The sequence below is a fragment of the Doryrhamphus excisus genome, linkage group LG9 (genome assembly GCF_037039965.1).
Source record: "Doryrhamphus excisus strain RoL-2023G ecotype Guam linkage group LG9, RoL_Dexc_Guam_v1.1, whole genome shotgun sequence".
NCBI classification, from domain to species: domain Eukaryota; kingdom Metazoa; phylum Chordata; class Actinopteri; order Syngnathiformes; family Syngnathidae; genus Doryrhamphus; species Doryrhamphus excisus.
In genome coordinates, this window is record NC_136365.1 from 15,376,386 (window position 1) to 15,403,431 (window position 27,046).

The 27,046-nt window shown below is 40.1% G+C and overlaps 4 protein-coding genes across 5 annotated transcripts in view; all 4 read left to right on the plus strand.

Annotated features, from left to right (window-relative positions):
• The first annotated feature begins 462 nt into the window (after window positions 1-462).
• On the plus strand, window positions 463-4,385 carry sumo2a (small ubiquitin like modifier 2a). The gene is made up of 4 exons (XM_058091583.2): window positions 463-615; window positions 2,268-2,396; window positions 2,680-2,751; window positions 4,001-4,385. The coding sequence occupies exons 1-4, from the start codon at window positions 595-597 to the stop codon at window positions 4,064-4,066; spliced, it is 288 nt and encodes a 95-aa protein (XP_057947566.2). The 5' UTR covers window positions 463-594; the 3' UTR covers window positions 4,067-4,385.
• A 200-nt stretch (window positions 4,386-4,585) lies between these two features.
• On the plus strand, window positions 4,586-9,282 carry jpt1a (Jupiter microtubule associated homolog 1a). Its single transcript, XM_058091582.2, has 5 exons — window positions 4,586-4,979; window positions 6,286-6,428; window positions 7,586-7,683; window positions 8,166-8,193; window positions 8,586-9,282. Exons 1-5 carry the CDS (start codon window positions 4,924-4,926, stop codon window positions 8,717-8,719), a joined length of 459 nt encoding a protein of 152 aa, XP_057947565.2. The 5' UTR covers window positions 4,586-4,923; the 3' UTR covers window positions 8,720-9,282.
• A 661-nt stretch (window positions 9,283-9,943) lies between these two features.
• LOC131141215 (signal-regulatory protein beta-1) lies at window positions 9,944-21,244 on the plus strand. Of its 2 annotated transcripts, none has more exons than XM_058091581.2 (8): window positions 9,944-10,133; window positions 12,491-12,570; window positions 13,279-13,608; window positions 14,100-14,405; window positions 16,788-16,913; window positions 20,248-20,292; window positions 20,358-20,408; window positions 20,498-21,244. In XM_058091581.2, the coding sequence occupies exons 2-7, from the start codon at window positions 12,498-12,500 to the stop codon at window positions 20,405-20,407; spliced, it is 930 nt and encodes a 309-aa protein (XP_057947564.2). In that variant the 5' UTR covers window positions 9,944-10,133; window positions 12,491-12,497; the 3' UTR covers window position 20,408; window positions 20,498-21,244. The 2 variants fall into 2 exon arrangements, with proteins under 2 accessions (XP_057947564.2, XP_057947563.2); XM_058091580.2 differs by having other exon boundaries at window positions 9,947-10,137.
• Window positions 21,245-25,732: 4,488 nt separating this feature from the next.
• Window positions 25,733-27,046, plus strand: part of septin9b (septin 9b) — a 70,725-nt gene continuing 69,411 nt past the window's right edge. The window contains exon 1 of the mRNA XM_058091574.2: window positions 25,733-25,893. Within this exon, the coding sequence (XP_057947557.2) occupies window positions 25,863-25,893 (31 nt within the window). The 5' untranslated portion in view covers window positions 25,733-25,862. The remainder of the gene's footprint in view (window positions 25,894-27,046) is intronic.

Here is a 27,046-nt window from a genome sequence, read left to right on the forward strand (position 1 = left end):
GTAAATGTCAATATTTATGAATATAAATATGAATATACATGACATTGTTACACAGTTGCCCATACATCTGATTATTATATTTGTATGAACAAATCGAAGGACAACGTGCTTTTAAGAGGAGTGTAGTGAGATCATTATCAAGGTGTCAAGCAAGTATTTTAGTAATTTTAAAAATGCTTGAGATATCTCGTTGCCTGGTCTGACAGTAGTAAAGTTTAAAAGAGCTGAATGTAGTATATTTTTTCTTTCAAAAAGAAATAGATTTGGGCACCACATAATTGTTGACACCCATGTTTACGGATATAGCTATAATATAGCTATGCCAAAAACACCAAACAACTATAGTTGTAAAGTTGTAAATTTGATCAGTGGGTATTTTTTAAAAGTATGTAATATATTATTCATACATACAATTGCATAATTTGATGAGTGAGAGAAAGGCTCAATGTTAAATGTATCGTTTTATTCGTCTTCTTGCCGGGTGCATATAAATCGCTCCGTCTCCAGCACACTAGGTGGCGGTAACGCTCCATAAACGGCGTTCGCGGCCTAGTCCCCAGCAGAAAGGGTGCAGAGACAGACGACGTAGCAACGATGGCAGACGAGAAGCCTAAGGTAAGGTCTTTACGTTAGTTTTTCCATAGGTTGCGTCAGCTGTGTAAACGTGTCTCGCTGGGGAGAAAATGCGAAACAGTATATTCGTGCTCGAGTCAATTGGAGTCTCAAAAATCAAGAGCTTAGAGGTACGACCCGGCGCTAACATGCTAGCCGTAAAATTAGCGTTGTATGCTAACGTGGCTAATATGCTTGTAATTGGACATGATTTTTGATTAATTACAATTGAATCAATAACACAGTTGTAATTCTGACATGAATACCGCAGTAGTTTATTTATGTACTCGCTCGAGACTTGGATGCATTGTAACAACACATGATTCAACAACGGGCCGAAATATGTTTTGAATGTCGGCCATTAACAGCGAATCCAATGGGGGATCACAAGTACCGCCAACTTTAATTTGTATTGTTGGTCCATTAAAATATACTGTTTTTGATAGCTATGCAGCTGGTGTGGAGCGATGTACTTGGTAACGATTGACGTCTTTTAAATTAATTAAATCGATGTTCTATACTTTCTCTACCGCGTGTCGTTCACTGGCGAGCTAGGCCTATCCCAGCAGACTCTATGTGAGGGGTGGTTTTCACCCTGGTGTCCACTCAATCACGAGGCACATGCATACAAACAACCATTCACACTCCCAGGGGGTCTTCATCGAAGCTAATTTAATCGATTAGCGAGCTGTGTTGAATGGAAAGCCAGATTTGACTGTTGAGTGTAGCTGTCTTTTTAAGCAGCTGTATCTCCATGGTAACTTAAGCTAAACTCATAACCTGGTTCCTCACCAGTTCATGTCCTGGCTTTATACGTGTTAATTTATAACGAAAAAATGTAAAAGGGGGGAAAAAAAGTCGCCACAAAACACGTCAACACTTACATCTAGTGGTCACAATGAGATACAACAAGACGTGTTTCAAAGATTAAAGAGTTGTTGCCCCCAATTTCATTTTTTAATGGATACGTCTTAAAATGAGTTGATGAGTTATTGAGCAGTGATGAATTAGAAGGCTAGTAGGGTATAGTTAGTATAATAAATCAGTGTTATCTTGCTCATTACATCCTCAGCATTATTCCGTACCTCCTCTGTTGCCTTTAGCTGTTGTGATATTTTCGGAACTCCTCAGAAAGGTGCTGGATCCTCTTGTGCCCTAAAGTAGTCACTGGCAGCAGCTCTTAGGTAGGTAATGCGGAATTTGTCGGAATTAATGTTAAAATCTCGCTCTCGCTGACCCATGTTTTTGGGATGTGGAAGGAAGCAGACATACCGGGAGATTGGGACTTGGATATCTTGACAGTGAAGCAAATGTGGAAACCACTGTACAACTGTTCTGTCCTTTAAATGCATAATTTATTTTCACAGAGTAATGTAATAATTCTATATTAATTCTGATTGCATTTTACACCAACCTGCTGATGTTGCTCACAGCCTGTAGTGGGCATAATTGCAATTGTTTTGTTAGATTTCCGTTTGTATTGAATACATCTTAGTGTTTTTTTCCCCCAATTTTTTTTAAAGTATATATCCATGTTTTGTTTTAAAAATGACCACTAGCAAAATAAGAGCCTTCATGTTAGCAACACACTGTCAGAAAAGATGCATTAAAGATGAATAATAACCACGCCACACTTGTGTGTTTGCCTGTGTCAGGAGGGAGTGAAGACGGAGAACGAGCACATAAACCTGAAGGTTGCAGGCCAGGATGGCTCAGTGGTGCAGTTCAAGATTAAAAGGCACACGTCGCTCAACAAGCTGATGAAAGCTTATTGTGAACGACAGGTAAGGCCCTCCAAAGTGTAATGGCATCTGTCACAAAATACTGTTCACTAAGTGGAGGCATTTCCCAACTGCAGACAGTGCCTCTGCAGCAAAATATGGCCTTTTTGTTGTAAAATTAAATATTGTCCTTTTTTGATATACTGGCGTTGGGAGTTTCATGAATTGAAAGGTGTAATATTAAAATGGCTTTCAATTTTAAAGCAACTGACAACAAATATTGAACATTTCCATTGTATTTTTAGTCAGTAATGGCATGTTTGACGATTTTCTGTCTTTCCCACAGGGATTATCAATGAGACAGATACGGTTTCGATTTGACGGTCAGCCCATCAATGAACATGACACACCCTCGCAGGTACTGCAGTGTCCTGATTTTTAACCTATGCCTTGAATTAAATATTTTAGCGGGAATCGGTCAGTGTACCCCGCCTCTCACCCAAAGACAGCTGGGATAGGCTCCAGCATAGCCACGACTCTAGTGAGGACAAGCAGTGTAGGAAATGGATGGCCTGGTGGCCTCATTCAGTGGAATGGCCATTGACCTAACTTAACAGAGAACTGCGCAGTTTTGTTTTTTTTTTTTTTTTTTTTTTGCACCCCCCCCCCCCATCAGCCACAATCACTACATGAGACAGCAACATGCCTCTTTCTCGTTTGTGTTTTTAGATCACACCTCTTTCCCGTTTCTGTGTGTTTTAGATCACACCTTTCCCGTTTTTGTGTGCTTTAGATAGCCGCCTGGGAGTTTTACACTAAGAATGCACATAACTGAGATTCACTTATTTCACCTATGAATGACCTGTACATTAACCAAGCTATCGTGACACTGTTATTGTCCGAACGAACATAGAGGAACTACTTTTCTGGTGTAGCGGATGGGTAGATCGACTGTATGTAGCTGTGCTATCAGGTACCATGGGCTCTGTATCAGCATTTCCCATAGGACTGCTAGCTATTTGTGCCAGCATTGGTGACTTGGATGTAACCATTAAATTAGCACAATTGGTAATGACACATTTGCAAAAAGATTAAAAACAAATGTTAAAGGCTGCAAATGAACTTTATTCTGTTCCTTGTTTTAGTTCCCAGTGCATTTTAAGAATGATTTGAGAAATAGTATGTGGAGAGGTCTGATTTCATGCTAAATATGATTAATTTGCCAAGTTTGAAACCTGTCCTCTTATTACCGCCAGAAACACTGATACGATTTTATGTAATGAGCAGAATCTTTTATGACTTTTATATATCATGGGCATAAACATGCCCTTCCATATATTAACTTTTAAAAGTCAGTTGGATAAAAATTTTATTTTTAATCCACTTCACTGTCAATACATCTTATTATATACCTTAATGTTTGATACACCTGTACTGCATCACATTAAGTGGTTTAATCTTTTGTAGCTACACGAGCGGGTCAAAATGATCTGAAATGTCATGGTAGGGTATGTATGTATGTATGTATGTATATATATATATATATATATATATATATGTATATATACACACACACAGTAAGCACCACTACATCTGCAGTGTCAAACGCTTAGCAATGTAAAGATGGGATTTCTGAAGGTCATGTCTGACATTGACTGTGTTCGCAGCTCGAAATGGAGGATGAAGATACAATTGATGTGTTCCAGCAGCAAACCGGAGGATGTGCTCTTTAATGAATGTTTCTTCTCTACAACTCTACCTCCCCTCCATGTCCTTCAAAGTTTTCATTCAGTCCAGTCCACACACACACACGCACGCTACCAGCCAGTGGAACGTGTAGTTGCAGCAGCTGCACAGCTGTACATGGTTTTCCTGTTAACTTGTTGGCTCTCTAGACAGTTGTAGCAAATAAATACTGTTCCTTTTTAGTTTTTATACTTTGTCATTGAGCGTGTCAGGTAGCGTTCTTGGTATGGACTAAGTGGCCCTGCATTTTAAACCCTCTCTTGTATGGAAATGTATTATTGGAATAAATTGAGTTTTTTTTTTAAATGTGTGCCTATTTATTTATTTAATAAATATGACACATTTATATGCCAGCATGAAAATAGTACTGATGCACTAAAGTGTAAACATAAAGAATTGTTTAATCAATGTACATGGTTGTTTTGTATAGTCAAGGTTCTAAAAATGTCTACTTCGATTATCTCAACGATAATGAGGGCACTTTTGTCTATTTTCGAATATAAAGCAAAGGTTTGTTTTGTAAACGTCTTGTTTTTCATTCTAACTTCTAACGACGTAGGGCCGTAAAATTGTCGCCCTGGATTTTATAGGTCTGTTTCGCAGCCCGTGTCGAATAAGTAAAAATACAATCACCGATAACGAAACGGAATACAGTTTTATTTTTGAAAGCCATGCCGGAAGTAACATTCTCCTTCCCTGTGCTAACTTCATCGATTCACGAGGTTGGAGGCAGGTTGATTGAAGCACGGGTTTGCATTGACAGGAGATGAGGCGGTGAAATTCACAAAAATCTAAAGATTAATTCCCGTATATTCCGTCCAGCTTTCTAGCTTGTAGTGTGAAAATGACGACTACGACAACGTTTCAAGGAATGGAACCCGGTGCTAAAAACAGCTCCAGGTAAAATGCGTCGCCTCTCTCCATCACCATGTTAGCCACCATTGTGCAGTTACCCAACAAGCCTAGCATCCTTTTCAATTTTATCGTTAAATGCTTGTCCTTACCCCTCTGTCTATAAGTAGCAACTTGGAAATGATTGAGGCATTAAGAATATTGAGGTGTTACTTAGGTAAATGGATGACCAGTTAAAGTTAGCCAATTTTTAATTAAACTAGCTAGCATGGTAGCACATGTCCCTCCCTTTGTACACCTTGCAGTTAGCTAGCCACAGACAAAACACACCGTGTTTTAATTGCAACCACGTAAAGCATACATCTGTTTTTTTCTGTAGTGTTCGTATTATTTTCAATCTAGGAAATAAAATGACCGTCAGCGTTCGGTTAGCCGTGTGAAATGTGTTTCGGTAGGGTGGGGCCACTCATGGGTTTCCCCATCACTGAAAGTGCAACAAAGAGGTCAATGTGCTGTTTGAATGCTGAAATACACATGAGATCAAAACAATTCAGTGACATTTACACCTAACATGTAGCCACTGTTCACATGAATTTGGGGCATTTTGTGACAATAGAGTGACAATGATGGCATAATGATTATATAAGTGCATGTAACTCTAAAACTATACCGTGAAATCACGACTAAAGTCATCACAAGGCAAGCAGGAGCACGTTTAGGAACATTTTCAGCCCAGTTTGTACGTCCAAGTGCTTCATCATGCACAATATACTGCAGTATATTAATCTCATTATATAGGATCGGCGTGGGTAGCTATCTACCTCTATTAATGTGATTGATTGAGAGTCAATCACAATGTAATCTATTGGCAGATAATAAGAGAGACTGTTCACAATTAGTTGCTGGGTGAGTCTACCACTAGAAGAAGTACACATGCCTCCTAAAACAGGGTTGTGCATTAATACATTATACAAGATGTCAGAAAAGTTCCAGGACTGTCGATGTTGATTCCATTGTTGGATGCGAGTTTCTCCCACACATGTGGCATCTGTATCCCACAGATGTGGGATAAGTGGTACGCCGAAATGGGATACCAACTTGACTAGTCAAGTCAGGATTTTCTACTCTTGTCATGAGTGCGTTCACACGTAAAGGGATGGGGTTTACAGAAGATGACCAATAACAAATCTGAACAATACACCAGCAGCTTACACTACTTACTGACATTACTTCGCTGTCATATTGTGACGCAGACACATACTGTTATCACATTATCATACTTATGTAACCTATAGATAACATAAATTGAACCATTCATAGCCATTAATTTCACCCAAAATATCCTCTTTTGCAGGGTTCTGCGGCCTCCGGGTGGTGCCTCCAACATCTCCTTTGGCACTGATGAGGAGAAACCCCCCACCCGAAAAAACAAAATGGCCTCCAGTGTTTTTGCAGAGCCAGAAGACCCCTACGCTAACAGAAGGAACAACCCACCAGGTATTGTCTACAGTCACAGAGGGTCAAACTTATCTTATAATAAGTGTACTTACCTGTAATATGTACTTACCAGTGTTGTAAGTGTAAAAACGTGCAGTATCAGCACCTCAACTATTATAGAAATGAAACTTGGATGAGTTTTAGAGTAAGTTGATGTATGGCATGTACAGTAGTCCCTCATTTACTGCTGTTAATTGGTGCCAGACGTGATCACGATAAGTAAATTTTTGCGAAGTAGGGTTCCCTGTTTATAAGGATGTCTTGAGACATGAGACAATACATGAGCTTGGGTATATGAGATTAGATTTTAGTTTAACTTTACTCAGAGCAATGAAAAAATACCAAAATATATGACAAGATATTGGAATGTACTCAATAAATTTCTACTACATTACACTCTTGTGTACGCAGTGTGTATGTTACCACCCCCGCTTCCACCCACCAAGAAAATGAGACTGTAGGATTGCCAAAAGGGCTCACTCTGTTCATGCCGTTGTTCTACGGAACAAACGTGCCAAGATGCTGAAACCAGTGCACAGAGTGAACTCTCTCCTTGCTTGTTTGGAGGTGGGAGACGAGGAAAACAAACATGCATGCACATGGCAGTGTATTGAGGCTGGCAAAATGATTGGCTTCATTTTCATTTATTTTGTGATTGATTAATTAATCAATTTATCAACTGTTTTTTTTCTGAATGAGAAATCACGTCACATCTTATTTACACAAGTATCAGTGAGGTTTTTTTTAGAACCATTTGGTTTACAGTGACTTGTAGCTACCATTGACTTGCCATTTAGTAGTTTTTTCAAAGGATATTATATCTAAAAATATCTTTGAAGTATGTTGAGGAACAATTTGTCAGATCACTGTACCAAGTGATTCTTGTCATGTATTATGACAAGCAAAAGTCTCCTTTTGCACTGACTAACATGTTCTTTCATCTTGTAACTGGATGTTGCATGTTCTTTTTTTCCTTTAGCACGACGGAAAGAGCACTCTGTATCATATCCTTTGATATGATTGCATATACTGTGACTTGATCAAGGAGACAGACATTGCGTATGACATTGGAATGCAGCAACGGAAACTGCAGATAATGAGTAGTTTTCCTCGTAAAAGTGTGTCATAATGTGTGCCATGTCCTCCTCTTTTTCCAGGTGGGAAGCCCACGGGTGTCCTGTGCGGTGAGTCTTCAGCCCCTCTTAGGAGAGGGGCCAACCAAGGCATGAACCCCTCTGCAGACGCCGCCTCCATGGTAAGATCATGGGATACACAGGGACATGGAAGTGAAACTTCTAACGCAGAGACCTGCAGACTCGTTTAGAACACGAGCAACTCTTCAGGCTTTTAGCTTGCATAACACAAGTGTTTACAAGTTGTTTACGTTGAGAAAGTACATTCAAAACATTACTTTTAAGTCACTTTGTTAGCTGCAGTTGATGACAACAATGTGTAAAGTGAATAATAGTGTTGTTGTTGTCAGTTAATGGTTTAGGTTGGTCTGGAGAATGTTTTTTTTTTTTTTTTATTGTATTTTTTAAAGAACCGACCACTAACAAAAAATTTTAAAAACATGTTCAACAGTGAATTGTGAATATGTGATGTTTGAAATACATCAAACAATTGATGAGACAGATAAAAATTGGCATAATGACCATGATTTTTCTGATTCAAGTAAGTCATTTCCATTCTGTGCCACGGTGATAGAACCTTGACGTTTGGTCCTTCTCCTTCTAGGACGGAGACACGGCTGTATGCAACGACGGTGAGCAATTTGCATCTTACTTCATCCAGTTAAAGACTGGTTTTCTTGACGTATGCATCTCCATCTAGTAGTGATGAATGTTAAAGACTGTTGTCACTAGGAAGCAACTTTAAATAGAATATACTAAAATAGTATACACCCAACTTCCAAGGGTTGGTAATATTTTATCAAACAAGAATATGTATTTGTCGTGTTGTTCCATTTCCTGTTCTATGGTCAACATCACCTTTTTGCAATCACTGGTACTTGTCAATGGTGGCATCACACACAAAAAAGACACTTGAATTGTTAATTCTATAGATGCTCACTTATACTTTTATGAAAATGTCCGACTTCAGTGACTGTTGTTTTCAAATGGGGCTGATATTCGGGGTGGTGCCATGTGTATTCAGGAAATGAAGATGCTGAGACTGACGCACCTGCAAAACGTCAAGAAGATGCTCCTCCAGCCGAGGATCCTGCCGGAGGCCTGCCCTCCGGACGCAGGAATCCACCCGGTGGAAAGTCCAGCCTCATCTTGGGCTGAATTGCAGCCGAGCTATCTCCCCCACCCCCCCACCCTGACCCCTTTCCTACTTTCCACTACTTATCTCTTAACTAATTCCTAACACAAACTGGGAAACCCAGCCCATTTCTCCTTACCACAGGACCTCCCCTCTGATGTCTCCCTAGTGCCAGTGTTTTCCATATCTCAAGTGCATTGTTTTGATACCTCCTTTTAAGAACCATTTTGTACTGTTATTTATTTTGACAGAAGCACTTTATGTATTTCAAAGTCAATGATTCTGTGCCGTTCGGTCCTTGTATTGACGTGCAGAGAGGCCACAAGAATCAACGGTAAATCACCCCTCTTTTCTTTTGTACGACTCAGCACAAGCTACAGGTGTCTGAAAGCTGTCACTTTTCAATTGTGTGCCATTTTGACCCACCTTGCATGCACATTTGGTCCCAAATCTAGCAGTGTGGCAAAGAAACAAAACTGTGAAACCTTTCAAATCCTTTTTTCCCCTGTTGGTCCGTCCATGGTGGAAAAACGTTGTGTTGTAACTGCATGAAATTGTAACCTTTCTTACTTTCACAGTATTAAAAGATGGGAAGCACATCAGTTATCTGAAGGATGACACCCTTTTGTATTGTAATGACTAACCTTAGAAGATTTTGCCCCCCAGTCATTGTTATATTGGTCGAATTTACTCTTAATCTTAGTGTGCCTCTTTGTGTTTAAAGCTACAAACTCAGACACGTTTGAGTCTTCTGCTTGTAGGCATTGCAATACTGTAACTGTTTTACATTGCAATCCAGGTGAATGTTGTTGGGCCTGATGTGATAAACCTGTCCTACATTTGACAAGTGACCTTATGACACAGCTCAGCCTTTTGCTTTCTCACTCGTTCCACGCTTTACAGTATATGAACATGATAAAGCTGTCAATCCTACTGTCATTTCCAGTGTGGCGCTATCATGTACTTTGTCTTTCTTTTTACTTCATGCTGGATGTTTTTAAGTTGCTCGAATACAGTTGAATTCAAGAAATGGCACAAGTGAAAAAAATAGACATTAAAAAACAAATTAAGACCATGACTTCCTGTTCTGATTTACTTAAGTGAATAACTGTACATTCAATTCCTTAGAAAATTGCACATGGACAAAATGCCATAATTATTGACATTCCTTTACTTAACATTTTTAAGGGAGTAAAGTCTTTAATTATTTCAACTCATCCTGCCCGTTAACCCATGAATGCTGACTGGCTCATATGCTTTCTACTCATACCGAAAGTGAAAATACGGCAGCGAGCAGGCTGGAATTCCCACAATTCATTCAGTCAGTTGTATTTTTGCTGGCGTGGAGCTTGTTCTGTTCGCAGGCACTGAAAGCCACGGGAAGCCACAACTCTTGACTGCCCCTTCGTTGTCCTACAAGCCGGCCGACGACATGCTGTAGGTGAGTACAACCCTCCAGCAAAACGTGTACTTGATGCATGTTTGATGTTGTGTAATGTAACCCTAATGTAAAATGTACTTGGTGATCGTCTACGTGTGAGGTGAGCTCTCCCTCTGCTCAAGGCACAGTCAGTGTGAAAGTTTGAAAGGAAACACGTTTGTCTTAACGGTGGTTGCGCGCGCACAACTACAGTAGTAGTATACGATAGCTTAACTGTTTATTTGTGCTTGCCAGGCTTGTTTGTGTGTGCAATGAGGCGTGGAGAGAAAACTCGCCTCCTCAGTAGGAGGCAGTATTGCATCGCTGGCGTTCTGAAATGTTAAGATAGTTATGACACTACATTTTAATATAAGTTGGAATAGTTTAGGGGGGGTTAATGATTTTAATTCATAACTTGCAAGTCAAAACAGTACATTAATTTTGGAGGCTCCACAGCAATCAAGTATTCACATTTTGTGGTGTTTTATAATGTCATCCAACCGTATTTAATGCTATCAGAGGTCATTGATTTTTGCTGTGTTTTGCAGTCTGCTTTTGTAGGGTTAGTTTTTACGGTAACAGTAATCTTTAGGGTGCTAACCCCTCATCCTCAATTCCCACCCGAGATTGATGGAGTGCAGATGTTCTATTACTGAGTCCAGACTGTTAAAAACCCCTGACAGCTGCGCTTTCTGGACTCAACATTCACACAAACAACACTACATCTGACCTTTCAGTTATGAGAGTCATCTTTCGACTTGAGGATACACACAAACTAGGGCTGGGCAATATGCACCAAAACTCATTTCACTATATATTTAGGTTTAATATTGATATACGATTTATATTCTGATATTTTTTTCCCCCACAAACTGAGTTTAGTCAAAGGCCGCTATGCAGCCTCTCCTCCTTTGTATCTCAGCGGGGATCTCGGCATAGGGAAGGGGTGCTCTATAGCTGCTACAGGATGTGTTATTAAACAATAACAATGGAGGAATTGTTCACAGCTCAAGGCATTTGTAAATGCAACTGTTATTCTATAGACTTTCTCTTTCACTTTGAATGTTTAGTCTTGTGGGTGCAGTGATGTTTTGTCCCCACCACTGAAGTGAATCACTCACAAACCCTCATGCATTAATTGACTATACTATACTAATGCTATGCTATACTATATTATACTATACCATACTATACTATACTTGCATATCATAAAACCAACTCCTGCATACATTTATATTTACAGTATAATTGTACCCCATAGCCACTTGTATACACGGGCAGCAGCAGATCTGTTCTTTTTCACAGAATCTCAGGAATTGCTACTGCACCGCTCGACTGACTGCTAAGTCACATGTCTGGCTGTTCATGTACGAGACGCACAGTAGTAGTGTTCTGTGGATATAACAGATTTTGTGGACTTTGTCCACAGTGCAATTGCAACATCACTGAAAGCACATCACCACATTAACCACTACTGACTGTAATGTCACTTTTAAAAGCTTGCCACTGGAACCTCAGGATCCGGGCGCCAATTTAGCTTATAATAAACTACACCCAAGCAGCCAAGTCATTTCAAGTACAATAGTTATGAAATAAGTATCTTCAACGTTAATACAGACTATTGTTACATCACTTAAGCCATATAAGATAAGGTCTCGAGCCCAACTGAAATGGGGTTTTTGGGGCTGAAAAAAAGCTGATACACAAGGGAAAAATTGTATTACAATAAAGTTGTAATAGCACAACCAAAAAGCCAACATTTTATGAAACAAAGATTTCACCAGGTGCAAACAGCCATGAACGCATGTGAAGGAAGTGGCAAATTCACAACAGTTATAACGTTCACTAATATTGTGTATCTTGGTGTGGTGGCCATGTGGTTAGCATGTTGGCCACACAGTCAGGAGATGGTAAAGACCTGACTTTGAATCTCCGCTGGACATCTCTGTGTGGAGGTTTTCTCCGGATACTCCAGAATCCTCACATTCCAAAAACATGCCAGGTTAATTGGCGACTCCAAATTGTCCATAGGTATGAATGTGAGTGTGAATGGTTGTTTGTCTATATGTGCCCTGTGATTGGCTGGCCACCAGTCCAGGGTGTACCCTGTCTTGTGCCTAAAGTGTGCCGGGATAGGCTCCAGCAAACCCCCACGAGGGGGATGTTACATATACCTGTGATAAGATAAGGCAGATGATGTTGTCATGTTACACTTTACTACATTGACCATTTCACTGCTAAACTGTTACCAAATCTTGACAATATCCTTAACAGTAATCCTTAGGCATTATTTCCCTTTTACTGTTGAAATCTATGACCTGGACGCCATATGAATACCACGACTAAAGTATTCTTGTAACTTAATGTGTTGCAGGTAAACAATGATGACCTCAGCTGCTATCCTGTTGTGGTTGCTAGTAGTGATCTGTGTCAGTGGACAAATTGCAGTGACTGGTATGATCCATCATTATATGAACATATGCTCTTAATCAAAATGTTATGACCAGATGAAAATTGCAAGAATTGACATTGTGCACGGTTGGATCTTAAGGAGCTTCAAAACGCAAAAAGAAATGGGAGTGAGACCAAAAAAATGTAAGGAAGCAATTTATTGCAAACAACCACTAAACTGAAATACGTAGGCTGTTTATCAGCTAATCATGATTTTAAGACCACTTCCTTCAAAAGCCAAAAAAAATTGATTGTCAGGCATTCACACTGTTTTGATCGCTTGATACCTTTTTCTCTTTGAACATGACTCGAGGCTTCTCTCAGTGCACCATTGCTGCAGAGTTTTGGATGCAGTAAGTCATTTGAAACGTCTTAAACGATCCTGAGGGCTATGGAACAAAAAAGTCAAGTGGTAGACCCCGAAAAAATAAGGCCTCGTCTTCTTCAACACCACAAAATTGCCTGTTTGGAATGTGCACAAAAGCACTAAACATTGGATATTGAAAGGTAGCTTTATTTAACCTTGACGGTCCTAGCCTCCTCACTCTTAAAAAGAGTGTGACAGCTTCCACACTTTTCGAAAAGACCCCCCACAGTTCACGCCTCCCCACTATTTAAGAAGCACTGCTCTACTTAAAACCTCCTTAACATCCAACAGTGCAAAATCATCAGGAGTGTCATCATCTATCATAAAGTGATATTTTTTTGCAGATTTTGTGAAAGTGGAATGCAAGACATACAACGTGGGACAATACGGTCAGCAATCTATGCTGGACTGTTGGATCGCAACCTCAAAAGAGGTTAAAGATCCAACAGTTCAGGTGGTTGTATGGAGGAAAGCTGGACACCGTGTGCTGCTTTTTGATGTGACAATACAGGCGGCACCGAGATTTTCCTTTGCCAAGCCATCATGGAGTCCTAAGGACATGAACGTGTCCCTGCTCATCGCTAACACTTCAGTGGCTGACGAAGAAGAGTATACATGTATGGTGATAACTGATAGCGGCAGGCACAGCAGCTCAACCAACCTTAAAGTCACAGGTGAGAGCTTTGACGGCACATACTAAAGTAGATATCGTGCTATTTTTTCACATATTAAAACAGTTCTTATTGGTGTCTTAATAACATAGCTATGGGAGGGTGTCCGGTGCTGGCCCTTTAAGTGGCCAGTGAATGTGAGTGAGGGAGTGGTACAGAGAGCTTGGTGCATGTAGCATGTCACCATAAAGGTGGGAGTCTTAGGGAGTTAACCCTCAATTCAAGCTGTTACAGACTTCAACCTTGGAGCCCAAGCACAAACTGTTACTAAAAATAAACAATTATATTCCATTTTGCTCTGGAAATGATAAATGGTTTGGTGTTGTTGCTGAGAAAATGGTGACTCATTATGTCATGGGTGGAGTTTTCCTTACTGCCCGTTATGTAACCTTTTGTCCATCCATCCATTTTCTATGCCGCTAATATCTACCACGACCCAGGTCATTGTATGGTGAGCAATTAATCACCACTTTCACTTCCTTTTTCTGTCATAGCTAAATACAGCACACCCATCATCCACTCGACCACAGTGAAGGTCACCCCAAAGTCACAAGCCACCTTGACCTGCAACTCGGATGGCGGCTACCCCAAGGGCAGACTTGGCTGGTTTGTTGGACCCAACAGGCAGGAAAAGAGCACTGAAACCAATGCCAAGGTGGCAGAAGATGGACTATTCAACCTCTCCAGCAATCTGACTTTGTTGCCAGGGTCGGAATCCTCCGAGTACACTTGCGTGGTGTTCAATGATGGCAAAGACGATGAAGCCACATTGCAACTGAAGTCCCATACCGAGCGCCAAGGTAGGTAAAACAAAGTGACTCACTAATTACATTAGTTGGTTCAGATCTAGTTTATTGTTTTTGGACCGATTTGTGATGCGTTCAAAGATTCTGCAAAGGCAACACAAACTTGTCAAGACAAGAACCAACCAGTCCTTCAAGAAATGTACCAGGAACTTGCCTAGTTATTTTTGCAAAGCATTGGCACACAAGTATTTTCATCAACATAATGAAACACCTTCATCTAATTATATTTACGAGGGTTTCAGTTTTGCAATGTCGCATGTCCAATCCTGCCAAGTTTCATACAGGTTTAGCCAAAACTGGGATGGGCCAATTGGAGTCTCTTGCAGCCATGGCTAGTGCAGTAATGGCTGTGCTTAAGATGCCACAGAAGACAAACTGCACATTTGTAGAGATGCTTGTTACTGACTTTCTTTCCGACATGCCAGCATTGTCCAGCACTTCAGTACCGATACCGATATTTATCACATACTACAGTATTAATTGGCCCTGTACCCTAGAAACCGCCCATGAATGATACGGGAAAAGGCCGAAATGATACTGTGTCAAAGCCCAGGGCAGTGATACTGATAAAATATATATATATATATATATATATATATATATATATATATATATATTTAACCATGTCCAGTATCAGCCCCCGTAGCTGTCCACTCAGAGCGCGCTGCTCTGGTATCGTGCCAGTGAAACAACCAATCAGAGAACAGCACACGAGCGTGAACACACAGCGTTTGTTTTGCTGCCGTCTGTGCTCTGTCATTTGATTAAATAGTACGTGATAATAAGCTCATGATTAAATAGTATGTGATAATAAGTATCAGACCTTCGGTCTCGGGCTGATACTGACACTTGGGGGTATGATACCTGGCCTGATACCAGACAAACCATGTGATAACCTCTAAGTACAGCACCTCATCCCTCAAACTAATGAACACATTATCTTCTTTTACAAATATACACTGTTTGTGCAGAATAAGACAAATTTATTGACCGGACTTTCTTATATGATTCATAGTTAGGAAGCACTTTAGGCTTGTGAGCAATCACAGCGGAGTGGGCATGCCCAGAGGTGGGCCGTGGGTGGAATAAATTAAAATGAACCATTTTGGCAGGAAGCACAAATCAAAGGAAATACAGCTGGAATAGGTGCATATTCTCCAAAATCTAAAACGTTTTCCGTGTGGGTTATTGTGTGTAGCTGCTCTATAGGAGACCACAACTCAAATGCAATACAATACCAAGGGTCGAAAAATGAGCATAATTGGAAGACTTTAAATTGCATATTTACAATTCAAAAGGTTAAGCTTGCAAATAATTCCAGATCGCGGACATACTGGGCTAGCAATCTTGGTGTCTTTATTAGTAAAATAAAACACTACTGTTATGAACCGCTGACTAATTTTTATGCCAATGTCATCACAGGACATCCCTACAAACAAGATTTTAGCATGGGTATTATTGCCATTGCAGCAGTTTGGACAGAGCTGAATAACATGTCTTTCTTCACATTGGATGTTTATTCTTGTTTTCAGAACGTGCACTCTGTGCTAAAAAAAAAACAGCTACCGTAGTTATTTCCTTATGCTGTTGTTTTGATGCACTATATCACTAAGGTGCATCATATCTCTGAAACAGATTCAAAGTCTTTCAGTAATCTTTACATCGAAAAGAAAAGGGTGAATGCTGAGTCAAAACCCAGTTTTGCAATAACAAGATCTGGTATGTTTGCATGATCCGTGCAAACATTAGCTCGCCAATCCACTGCAAATAAAAAGCACTTCTTTAAAGTAAGCTGAAGCTTGACCATTTCCTGATGTGACTCAAGTTCACCACCATATACTAACAAACGTTCTCTCTGTGCCAGTACTGTGCTGCTCTGGTTAGCAGTCTGCTGCATAAACATGAGTCACTCCTACGTTTTGAACCAAATTTGTGGACCATTCCAATATCAATCATGGGCAGGATTTGGCCTGTAGACCACCAGTTGAATAGATGGTCCTCTTACAAGTTCATCCATCTTTGGTCTATTCTAACTGTGCATGAAGAAATGAAAATCCCATGTCTTTGTGTATTTCTGCCAAATGTATCCAGTATTATTAGTAGTATATTATCCAGACGATCTGTGTTCATCTTTCAACCGCTTTGTGTGACATCACTGTGGCTCAGGTCCATCTTGATCCTTATCAACCCTTACCAAGTTCATGTTCTGGAACTCCGGGAGAGAGATGACATATCCACAGTTCAGATTATTGCAGAGTGAAAGAGAAAGTCCAATTCTTGTTTCAGTATTACAAGGCAATGTTTCTGCTTTGTGTACTTTTCTTTGTCAGTTTTGCAAGGGCATTAACACTTTTATTCATCATTTAACTTTTTCAGGGCGCGGACAAGATCAACCAGGCACTGATCTGGCCACCAGAATAGTGGCGCCACTGGTGGTTATTGGTGCAATCATCATTGGATTGCTGCTGTGGAAAAAGGTCAGCAGGGGCTGTTTTAAATGCAGTAAGTATGCACTCATTTCTGTGTTCCATGCGGCAGTAGGTAGTGTGCTAAAACTGACTGACTTTTCAAACTTTTCAAATTAAAATGACCTGTGATGCATTTGCTCTGCTAATACTGTTCATTAGGTCAAGTATGAATGTGATCATCTGAATCCTGGTGTGCACCAAACAGTTGGACTTATGAGATTTATCTTGGCCAACTCACTGTGAGAGACAATGGAACTTTTTGAAAGTAGATTTTAGAAGCTTCTTGTTACAGTGAAGAAAATAAGTATTTGAACACCCTGCTATTTTGCTATTTCTCCCACTTAGAAATCATGGAGGGGTCTGAAATTTTCATCGTAGGTGCATGTCCACTGTGAGAGAGATAAACTAAAAAGAAAAATCCAGAAATCACAATGCATGATTTTTTAACAATTTATTTGTGTGATACAGCTGCTAATAAGTATTTGAACACCTGAGAAAATGAATGTTAATATTTGGTACAGTAGCCTTTGTTTGCTATTACAGAGGTCAAACGTTTCCTGTAGTTTTTCACCAGGTTTGCACACACTGCAGGAGGGATCTTGGCCCACTCCTCCACACAGATCTTCTCTAGATCAGTCAGGTTTCTGGGCTGTCGCTGAGAAACACGGAGTTTGAGCTCCCTCCAAAGATTTTCGATTGGGTTCAGGTCTGGAGACTGGCTGGGCCATGCTAGAACCTTGATATGCTTCTTACGGAGCCACTCCTTGGTTTTCCTGGCTGTGTGCTTCGGGTCGTTGTCGTGTTGGAAGACCCAGCCACGACCCATCTTCAATGCTCTGACAGAGGGAAGGAGGTTGTTCCCCAAAATCTCACAATACACGGCCCCAGTCATCCTCTCTTTAATGCAGTGCACTCGTCCTGTCCCATGTGCAGAAAAACACCCCCAAAGCATGATGCTACCACCCCCATGCTTCACAGTAGGGATGGTGTTCTTCAGATTGTACTCTTCATTCTTCTTCCTCCAAACACGCTTATTGGAATTATGACCAAAAAGTTCTATTTTGGTCTCATCTGACCATAAAACTTTCTCCCATGACTCCTCTGTATCATCCAAATGGTCATATGCAAACTTAAGACGGGCCTTGACATGTGCTGGTTTAAGCAGGGGAACCTTTCGTGCCATGCATGATTTCACATCATGACGTCTTAGTGTATTACCTACAGTAACCTTGGAAACGGTGGTCCCAGCTCTTTTCAGGTCATTGACCAAGTCCTGTCGTGTAGTTCTGGGCTGATTCCTCACCTTTCTTAGAATCATTGAGACCCCACGAGGTGATATCTTGCATGGGGCTCCACTCCGATTGAGATTGACCGTCATGTTTAGCTTCTTCCATTTTCTAATGATAGCTCCAACAGTGGACCTTTTTTCACCAAGCTGCTTGGTAATTGCTCCGTAGCCCTTTCCAGCCTTGTGGAGGTGTACAATTTTGTCTCTGGTGTCTTTGGACAGCTCTTTGGTCTTCGCCATGTTACAAGTTAAAGTCTTACTGATTGTATGGGGTGGACAGGTGTCTTTATGCAGCTAACGACCTCAAACAGGTGCATCTGATTCAGGATGATACATGGAGTGCAGGTGGACTTCTAATGGGCAGACTAACAGGTCTTTCAGGGTCAGAATTCTAGATGATACACAGGTGTTCAAATACTTATTTGCAGCTGTATCACACAAATAAATTGTTAAAAAATCATGCATTGTGATTTCTGGATTTTTCTTTTTAGTTTATCTCTCTCACAGTGGACATGCACCTACGATGAAAATTTCAGACCCCTCCATGATTTCTAAGTGGGAGAAATAGCAAAATAGCAGGGTGTTCAAATACTTATTTTCTTCACTGTAAATGTAAGCTGGTAAATATTGCAGAATATTCAAATAACCTACCGTAAATTCCGGACACTCAATATAAACTGCACCTAAATTTTGAAAAAAAATATTTGTATATATATATTAGCGGCACCAGTCTATAAGCCACAGATCTTCACGTTGGAACATGGGATATGTAAGACAGAACAATGTTACGCACATTTGAATTGAACAGCATCAGAATTATTTCATCACACACTTTGTCAGTCTCTCTGCGAAGTATTGCAGATCAGTCGGTCTCATCATTAAACTCATTAGTTCATTCATTCATTTTCTACCACTTATCCTCACGAGTGTCGCGGGGGTGCTGGAGCCTACCCCAGCTGTCTTTGGGCGAGACTAAACTGGTTGCCAGCCAATCGCAGGGCACATATAGACAAACAACCATTCACACTCACATTCATACCTATGGACAATTTGGAGTCGCCAGTTAACCTAGCATGTTTTTGGAATGTGGGAGGAAACCGGAGTACCCGGAGAAAACCCACGCATGCACGGGGAGAACATGCAAACTCCACACAGAGATGGCCGAGGGTGGAATCGAACTCGGGTCTCCTAGCTGTGTGGCCTGCACTCTAACCACTTGTTAGCCCATCCTTAAACTCCAAATTGTTAATTAATGTAATCGGGATTATCTATGAACGCTTTATTGCTTTGTTAATACATCACCATTACTCGCTCGTGCATGTATACTTCTGTTTTCCCCTCCAGCACTAAGCCTTCTGGGAAATGTAGTACACACCCACATTAACCAACAGAATGAACATCTCTGAAAATGTACTCACACTGTTATGAATCTGGTGAATGTAGGTGTGAGTGAAATTGTTTAAATGTAGCTCTGTTATCTTGTAGATTATTAATGACCTAATGATTGCAACATCATGTAAAATTTATCGTTAATGACTGGAATGAATGATGACTAATGTTACATAAATAATGACAGAGGGTGTAGTTGTGATAACAATGTGGAGTGGGCAGTGGATTAACTATCGGTTTCCCTTTTATAGTGACTGCTGACTGAGATAAGGGATGAGTTTAAATATAACCTGAACCTTAGCCTGGTCTGGAGCAGGCTAGCCCCACAGAATAAATCACCATAGTAACTTACAATATGTCAGAACATATCCCATTTTCCACTATCCTATTATTTTTCAAAACCGATATCGTTTTGTATAACAAGCCCTGAACGTCCCATAAAGACAGTCTTAGGTTGGCAGGTTAGTTCATGTAATGCTGTGTTGTACCCACTGGCACGTTCCCATGTCATTCCATGCCAGTTCCTACATGCTCTCCATTGATGTTCACAATTTTAGTTGGATGTCTCAGTGATTGGAGACCTTACTGTACATAAATATTTTACTTGTGAACATCAAGCCGTGCAGCTCCCTTCTTTCTTCTTGTGCAGTATTGGTAGTAGTAGTCATGTGGTTGTGTCGATGTGTTCAAGGGACCCACAGAATGGTTGCTCAAGATGAAGAAGCTGCCGAGAATGGTAAGCCTTTACACATTTGACTCATTCGGACGTTGTTCTCACATGTATTATGCTATCCCATGAAGTGGAACCAGATGATCAACTGTCACTAGATGCCAAGAAGGACCCTAAATGAGGTATTCTTTCTGAGAAAACCTTTAAAAGCTTTTGTAGGTGGATGTGATTATGAGTCTCTTAACAATCTCTCTCCCTCTTTGTCATTTAGGAGGTTTAGTTAACACTGACCTATCAACAGGAACCAGCATTTCCATGACAAGGAAATGATTATACATATTGATTATTGATATTGATTCAATGAATGATGGAAAGAAGTTGAGACTAAATGAGACTATTGAAGTCTCATTTAGACTCTAGCGAACTGCGACTGTGTGTGTGTGTGTGTGTGAATGCTAAAATAGCCCCTGCCGATATTCACTAAATAAGTATTATATTCTCATGAGAACCAGAAAAAAGCAGCAACAGTATCTACTGCCAACTGAATAATTCTTACATTCAATTTATATTTTTTGTTTAATTTTTAACATTTAAAAAAAAAAATTGGAAAGCAGTTTGTAGCTCTTTATAGTCCATTTTTACGTCTTGGGTTTGGAACATCGGACCTGAAAAATCTGTCGCTTGAACTTTTCCGTGCCATGCTTTTTTGCGCATATTATTATCATATCATCATCATATTATTAACACACTGCATGAGTCCACCAGTGTGTTTTTAAATCATCAAATGTCCTGTTAGCATCCTGAGCTTGCTAATCAATAGCAACCAAAACCGTAAGTCAGCAATTAAAATTAAGCTTTCTTTTACTTTCATTGAAACGTGATTGTTGCCAAAGACACTATGCGGAAGCATGACACCCCATGGACACCGCCTTCCTGTTTTGCATGAGCTATTTGTTGAATTCAATAATGTTTCTGGAAGGTGTTCATCTCACTGCCACATGTGTATATATATAAATAAATACTTGTCTTTTACAGAGCATGGAAATGCATTACTGGGTCTTAGGAGGTAATATTTAAGTTACTTCAGTGAATAAACATTGAAACACTTAAAAAGGCAACAGGTTTATCAACTTGTGATGTTTTAAAACCTCCGAATCTGTGTCCTACTGTTGCATAAGCAGAGTAAATGTAGCAAAAAGTAGCAAAAACACTGTAATTGGCTGCCCGAGATATTTGCTTATAAAGTGGTATCTTTTCACACATAATGTCAACTAGAAAGCAATTCTCGCTGCTGACATTTGTGCCAAAACAAAATGAGTGCCATCAACTTGGATGAAAATTCACCACGTTGTGAATGACAGATTCAACTTCTTCATGCATGCTGTTAATTGCTGTAATTTCCGACGCCACTTGCTCATTATTCATGGGCAACAACAACTGTTTGTGTGTATTCTCTTTCACTTTCAGCATAACTCAGAGATCCCGTCAGTGAGAAGGGTTTCTGTATGTGGGTGGGGAAAGTAGCCTCTCAGGGGGGCAAATTTCTGGCAGTGGTTCCGGTGAGAAATCAGAATGTTAAACAGACAGAGACAAAGATACCACTCAGCATTTCCCGCATTTTTGTACATGAATGAAAAGCCCAGCGTTGCATAACTCGATACAGTTTGTACAGCTACTCGGAGTGAACTCTGAAGGAACTCACACTTTGTGCCATGCAACTTGGATGTATAAAGTCCTGGACTATTTATCACGGTGTGTGTGTGTGTATGTGTCTGTGCATCACTTTACCACCCAAACACACACCATAACTGGCAACACAATCATCTTATCAGCATCTGTAAACGCATACTCTTCATCAAGCAGTTGCAATGGTCAATCATTGACTTGGACTTAGCATTTATTTTCTCTAAAGAAAACAACACAAGTCCCTTTCGGGATTGGTTTTACTAATGAAATAGTCAAACTGTCATTTGTTATCAGTGTGTACATTTTTTTTAATGCAATGCAATGCAAACTTTCTAATAAATGGGGAAATGTGTGACTCCATTTCTTTGTCAATTTGGAATAGCATTAGAGAAAATGAAGTACAAAAAAGATCAGAAGTTTCTCAAGAAATGAGGTTACTTCAAAATGTCTCTCAATGGTAAGTAGCTATAGCGTTTTCTACAGCATCGGTAACATCTAATGTTGGAAAGGTGTCAGGCTTCAGAAAGTTTGTCGGCTAGTCCAGCTGCATACTGGCCCATGTTCACAAAACCAGTGTGAAATGCCGTTTTTAATGGGAGAGAATCAGGAACTCCAACTACTCGTGCCTGATGTGGTGGCGTCTTTAGGAATCGTAAATAAATGTGGCTTTCCCGTACGAGCCATTCCTAGCAACATAAACAGAGAAGCAGAGAGCTTATCTGGCTTACAGCCACGCCCATATAAGGAAGTCCACTCCTCTGTGACATCACAAAGGGGTAGTTTTACCACACCTTCTGAAACCTAGCATTTAGAGCCATCCCAAACTTTTATCAGGTCTCACTTCCAAATGCGCAAATCTCATTATCTGAAACTTTGACATCGTTTAAGACGAGAATACAACATTCTTACTACATTTATGGAAGTGGAAAAAGCATAATGGGTCCCCTTTAAAGTTGAAGTCATCAAAACTTCTCCCTGTTGGACTTTCAAGGCTACGTTGATGGCTCAATTCAGGCATTTTTATTCAGTGAGTGGTCTGTTCAACTCACAATTTCCTCCTATATGGTTAGAAGGACATATGATTAAAAAACACACTCTCTTGAGATTTACTGCATCATTCACCGATGGCCAGGTCCACCCTGTTATAAAAATTCACAATTAACTTTTTGTGAGGGCCAAATAATGTTGTTTGAAGGTTTGACCAGATATGTTTCTTACATTTTATTCAGGAAAAAAACTGCTACTGGCTGCACAGCGGACAAGTGGTTAGCTCGCAGACCTCACAGCTAGGAGACCAGGGTTCAATTCCACCCTCGGCCATCTCTGTTTGGAGTTTGCATGTTCTCCCTGTGCATGAATGGGTTTTCTCCGGGTACTCCGGTTTCCTCCCACATTCCAAAAACATGCTAGGTTAATTGGCGACTACATATTGTCCATAGGTATGAATGTGAGTGTGAATGGTTGTTTGTCTATATGTGCCCTGTGATTGGCTGGTGACCAGTGCAGGGTGTACCCCGCCTCTCGACCGAAGAAAGCTGGGATAGGCTCAAGCACCCCTGCAACCCTCATGAGGAAAAGCGGTAGAAAATGAATGAATGAATGGAAACTGCTACTATCTCAGACCTAATAGGAAAACAAATAGTTTGCCCTTGGTTCATTAGGAACCAATCATTTGTGCACTTTTTGGTAATATTGACCCGACTTTTTATTTTCTTCTTTATTTCGAACATCATCTATAGCACAACAAACCAAACATAAATCAACACAAATAAAAATACCTATGTATATATAAACATACACATGTTCGAAAGGGAATGGGAAGAAGTCAAGACTTATCTAGTCCCACCACCCTAAACACCCAAATTCCAACCTCATCCCAACAAAACATATATTATTCCTTGTCTACACAGAATAAAACCCCCACATCCAACCACCCTCCCCCAGCTTGAGGCACCCAACTACGTGCCAAGAGCGACCAGTTCATTACTAGTCATTGTATCGTACATAGTCCAGTACAAAAGAAAAAAAGAATGAAACTACTCCAACTATACAGTCACCACACCAGTCATCACAAGCTAACATGGATATAAAAAACATCAATGTTATGGTATTGTTTCAGTGAGATAAAAAAATAAATGTGAGAGAAAAAACAAAAATATTCTTTAAAATACCTCAAATTAAATAATCACATTTGAGTCTTACTACTTCCCTTTTGTCTCAAGTGCAACTCATGAGTCCTGCCATTAGTCCACTAACTCAAACCTGCCATCTTCTGGTCAATTACAATATTGCAAATATAAAAATGCAAGAAAGGACTTTGTCGAATGTATCAATTACGGTTTCTTTTTTTGCCCTGCAATTCTCGGTCAGAACGCTGGGGGCAGTGTTTTCCGGTGCGTTAGCTCATTGAGCGACGATGGCGCTCGTGTGTTTTTTTTTTTTTTTAGCTAATTAGCTTCTTCCGCTACTAGTGAACGGGTCAAGAGAAGTTTAAAGCGTTCAAGTGAGCTAGAAATAATTGACAGACATATTACTGCGCAATACAGCACTTTTATTGCACATGTTGATTCGAAGTCGGAGGAGAAGGCGTTCACGTCTGACCAAGATATGAGGTATTGCTCATTTTCCCCATCCTCTTTTGAGCCAACCAACACATGTGAAGTACTAGCAATAATCATAACACCAGCAGAGGGCAGTATTGGACAGCATTTAAGTGATAAATATTTTCTATCCAGTTGCTAATATCTGGCATGTCCAATTTATTAGTGTACTCGGTCGGACAGCACAAGACCCGATCTTTAGAGTCTCCTGTTGTTTTTAGCATGGATGAAGCTGGACTACCCGGAGAGAACCACACAAGCAATATTCAGATATCCAGACTGCGAGGCAGACCACTACACCCACCTTGGTAGTGTAATAAAAAAGTACAATTATCAATTGAGATGTCCAAAATGTCATTGGGCCATTTATGCTCACCAGTGGTACGCTGGCGCCATCTAGTGGCATTGAGGAGCACCCATGTTTTTGATTTTTGAAAAATAAAATACACAGACATACGCCTTTGAAGTAATTGTACAAATACAAGTTTATATACCAAAAAAATGTTGTAAATTCTGTAGTACATTCAAAGCAAAATACATTAGAGATAGCACTTGAGGTTAAAAAACAGTGTGGGAGAGATAATTCTACTTCCACTGAGGAAGAAGTATTTATTCATTCATTCATTCATTCATTTTCTACCGCTTTTTCCTCACGAGGGTCGCAGGGGTGCTGGAGCCTATCCCAGCTGTCTTCGGGCAAGAGGCGGGGTACACCCTGGACTGGTCACCAGCCAATCACAGGGCACATATAGACAAACAACCATTCACACTCACATTCATACCTATGGACAATTTGGAGTCGCCAATTAACCTAGCATGTTTTTGGAATGTGGGAGGAAACCGGAGTACCCGGAGAAAACCCACGCATGCACGGAAGAAGTATTTAATTATATATATGTATATATATATATATATATATATTATAAATTCCAATTACAAAACAGTATCAAACAGTATAAGCAGAATTACGGGAACATAAAAGTGTGAAAAAGTATTTAAATCTGGAGTGGAATTTCAAAAGGAAACCCACATAAAGTGGGCATTTCAAAATAAAATAGTATAGATAGTATGTATATATCTTCATCATTCAAACTTCTTATCACAGTACTCTTTTCAAAATTAAATCCCTCTTAAAATATCAAATGTGTGCGTCACTGGGGAGGATTTCCCACTCCCCACCCACCTCCCTCTCTTTAATAGGCGCGTGTGGTCTTGCAGCTGAGCATCCCTGCACAGCCAATCAAACGCATCCTCCTCTGAGCTACACGGAGTCCCTCTCACACGAAAAAGACCAAGTGTGTCCAAAAGTGGCACCACGGCACTTTCACACTTCTTCACTCGTGCAAGCAGATGGCCAGCATGAAGAAAACTCCAAATTCAGGTAAAGACAATTTAATTGTGTTTTAATACACTGATCTGTGTTGTTTACTCTGTAGCGTATCTTTCCTTGCATCTAACAGCATAGCGCGGAATCTCCTAAAACTTTATCTGTAATTTGCCAAACTTTACTTGCTACAATTTGGGCCAGTTTGGTGTCCATACTGTATGAGCATAAGTCTCCCAAGGGTGCACCTCTGGGTCCCCTGACTACTACAGTCAGATGTTCACCATCAGATGTCCTTGTTAGCGTGACCTTTTTTTCCCTCTTTGTGGATGCTCCAGACCCTTTGGGCTCAGGCTGTGCTCCTATTGTGTACACTCACGAAATTGCTATAATCTGTGTGTGTTTCTTTTTTTAAGCAATGTACATTCAATGGACACCTCATTAGGTACACCCGCACAGCCTAATGCAGGGTTGGTTCAATGAGTGGGAATACAAGAGATGTACGATATCAGCTCCTCCTTACAAATGAATGTAGTATGTAGTATTAAAATGAAGGGAAATGTCCCATCTCTCCAAGAATGGGGTGTACCTTTATTGGGATCTCCTACAAAATAAGTAATTCTTCCTTGACACATGCCCCCACTACATACACAAAGTGTGGTAGACATTCGTTGTTTACATTTTTAGTCATCAGATGGCCACATAATGGTCCTTACTATGAGTGAACTACTCTGCATTTTTTCACAGCTAACATGTGAGCAGGATCATGAGACATAATTTAATTTGTTTTTTATGTTTTTTTTTGTAAATTTAAAGCTGGATGTTAAAGCTTCATTTATCTTTAGTTTAGCTTTATTTTATTTTATTAAGTTTTTTTAAGATTGTGATACAGCATAACATACAATAAAAATGTGTTTAGTCAGTGCATATTACTGGTGTAATTCAGTTTTTCCAGGAAATAATCTTTAACTACAAGAAAAACAAAAAAAATATTGCCTTGTTAACAGTATCGTGATATATCGTGATATATCATATCGTGAGCCTAGTATCACTATATGATACCACCCCTACTAGCTGGGCACCTAGTACTCGCTGTATGTCTGCCAAATTTGACTTTTGACATGACCTGTCTGCGTTCCCTTTAAGTCAGTGTCAATCGTATGCTGGAGCCTATTTTTTTGTGTGTGTGTGTGTGCGTCATACACATGTT

Excerpts from the sequence above, each read along its gene's own strand:
- sumo2a (XM_058091583.2), top strand. The coding sequence starts at position 595 with ATGGCAGACGAGAAGCCTAAG. Across the intron at positions 616-2,267 it reads TGGCAGACGAGAAGCCTAAG|GAGGGAGTGAAGACGGAGAA; the intron begins GTAAGGTCTTTA and ends TGCCTGTGTCAG. Across the intron at positions 2,752-4,000 it reads AACATGACACACCCTCGCAG|CTCGAAATGGAGGATGAAGA; the intron begins GTACTGCAGTGT and ends CTGTGTTCGCAG.
- jpt1a (XM_058091582.2), top strand. The coding sequence starts at position 4,924 with ATGACGACTACGACAACGTTTCAAGGAATGGAACCCGGTGCTAAAAAC. Across the intron at positions 4,980-6,285 it reads GGTGCTAAAAACAGCTCCAG|GGTTCTGCGGCCTCCGGGTG; the intron begins GTAAAATGCGTC and ends CCTCTTTTGCAG. Across the intron at positions 7,684-8,165 it reads CTGCAGACGCCGCCTCCATG|GACGGAGACACGGCTGTATG; the intron begins GTAAGATCATGG and ends TTCTCCTTCTAG.
- LOC131141215 (XM_058091581.2), top strand. The coding sequence starts at position 12,498 with ATGATGACCTCAGCTGCTATCCTGTTGTGGTTGCTAGTAGTGATCTGT. Across the intron at positions 16,914-20,247 it reads CAGGGGCTGTTTTAAATGCA|GGACCCACAGAATGGTTGCT; the intron begins GTAAGTATGCAC and ends GATGTGTTCAAG. Across the intron at positions 20,293-20,357 it reads TGAAGAAGCTGCCGAGAATG|TGGAACCAGATGATCAACTG; the intron begins GTAAGCCTTTAC and ends TATCCCATGAAG.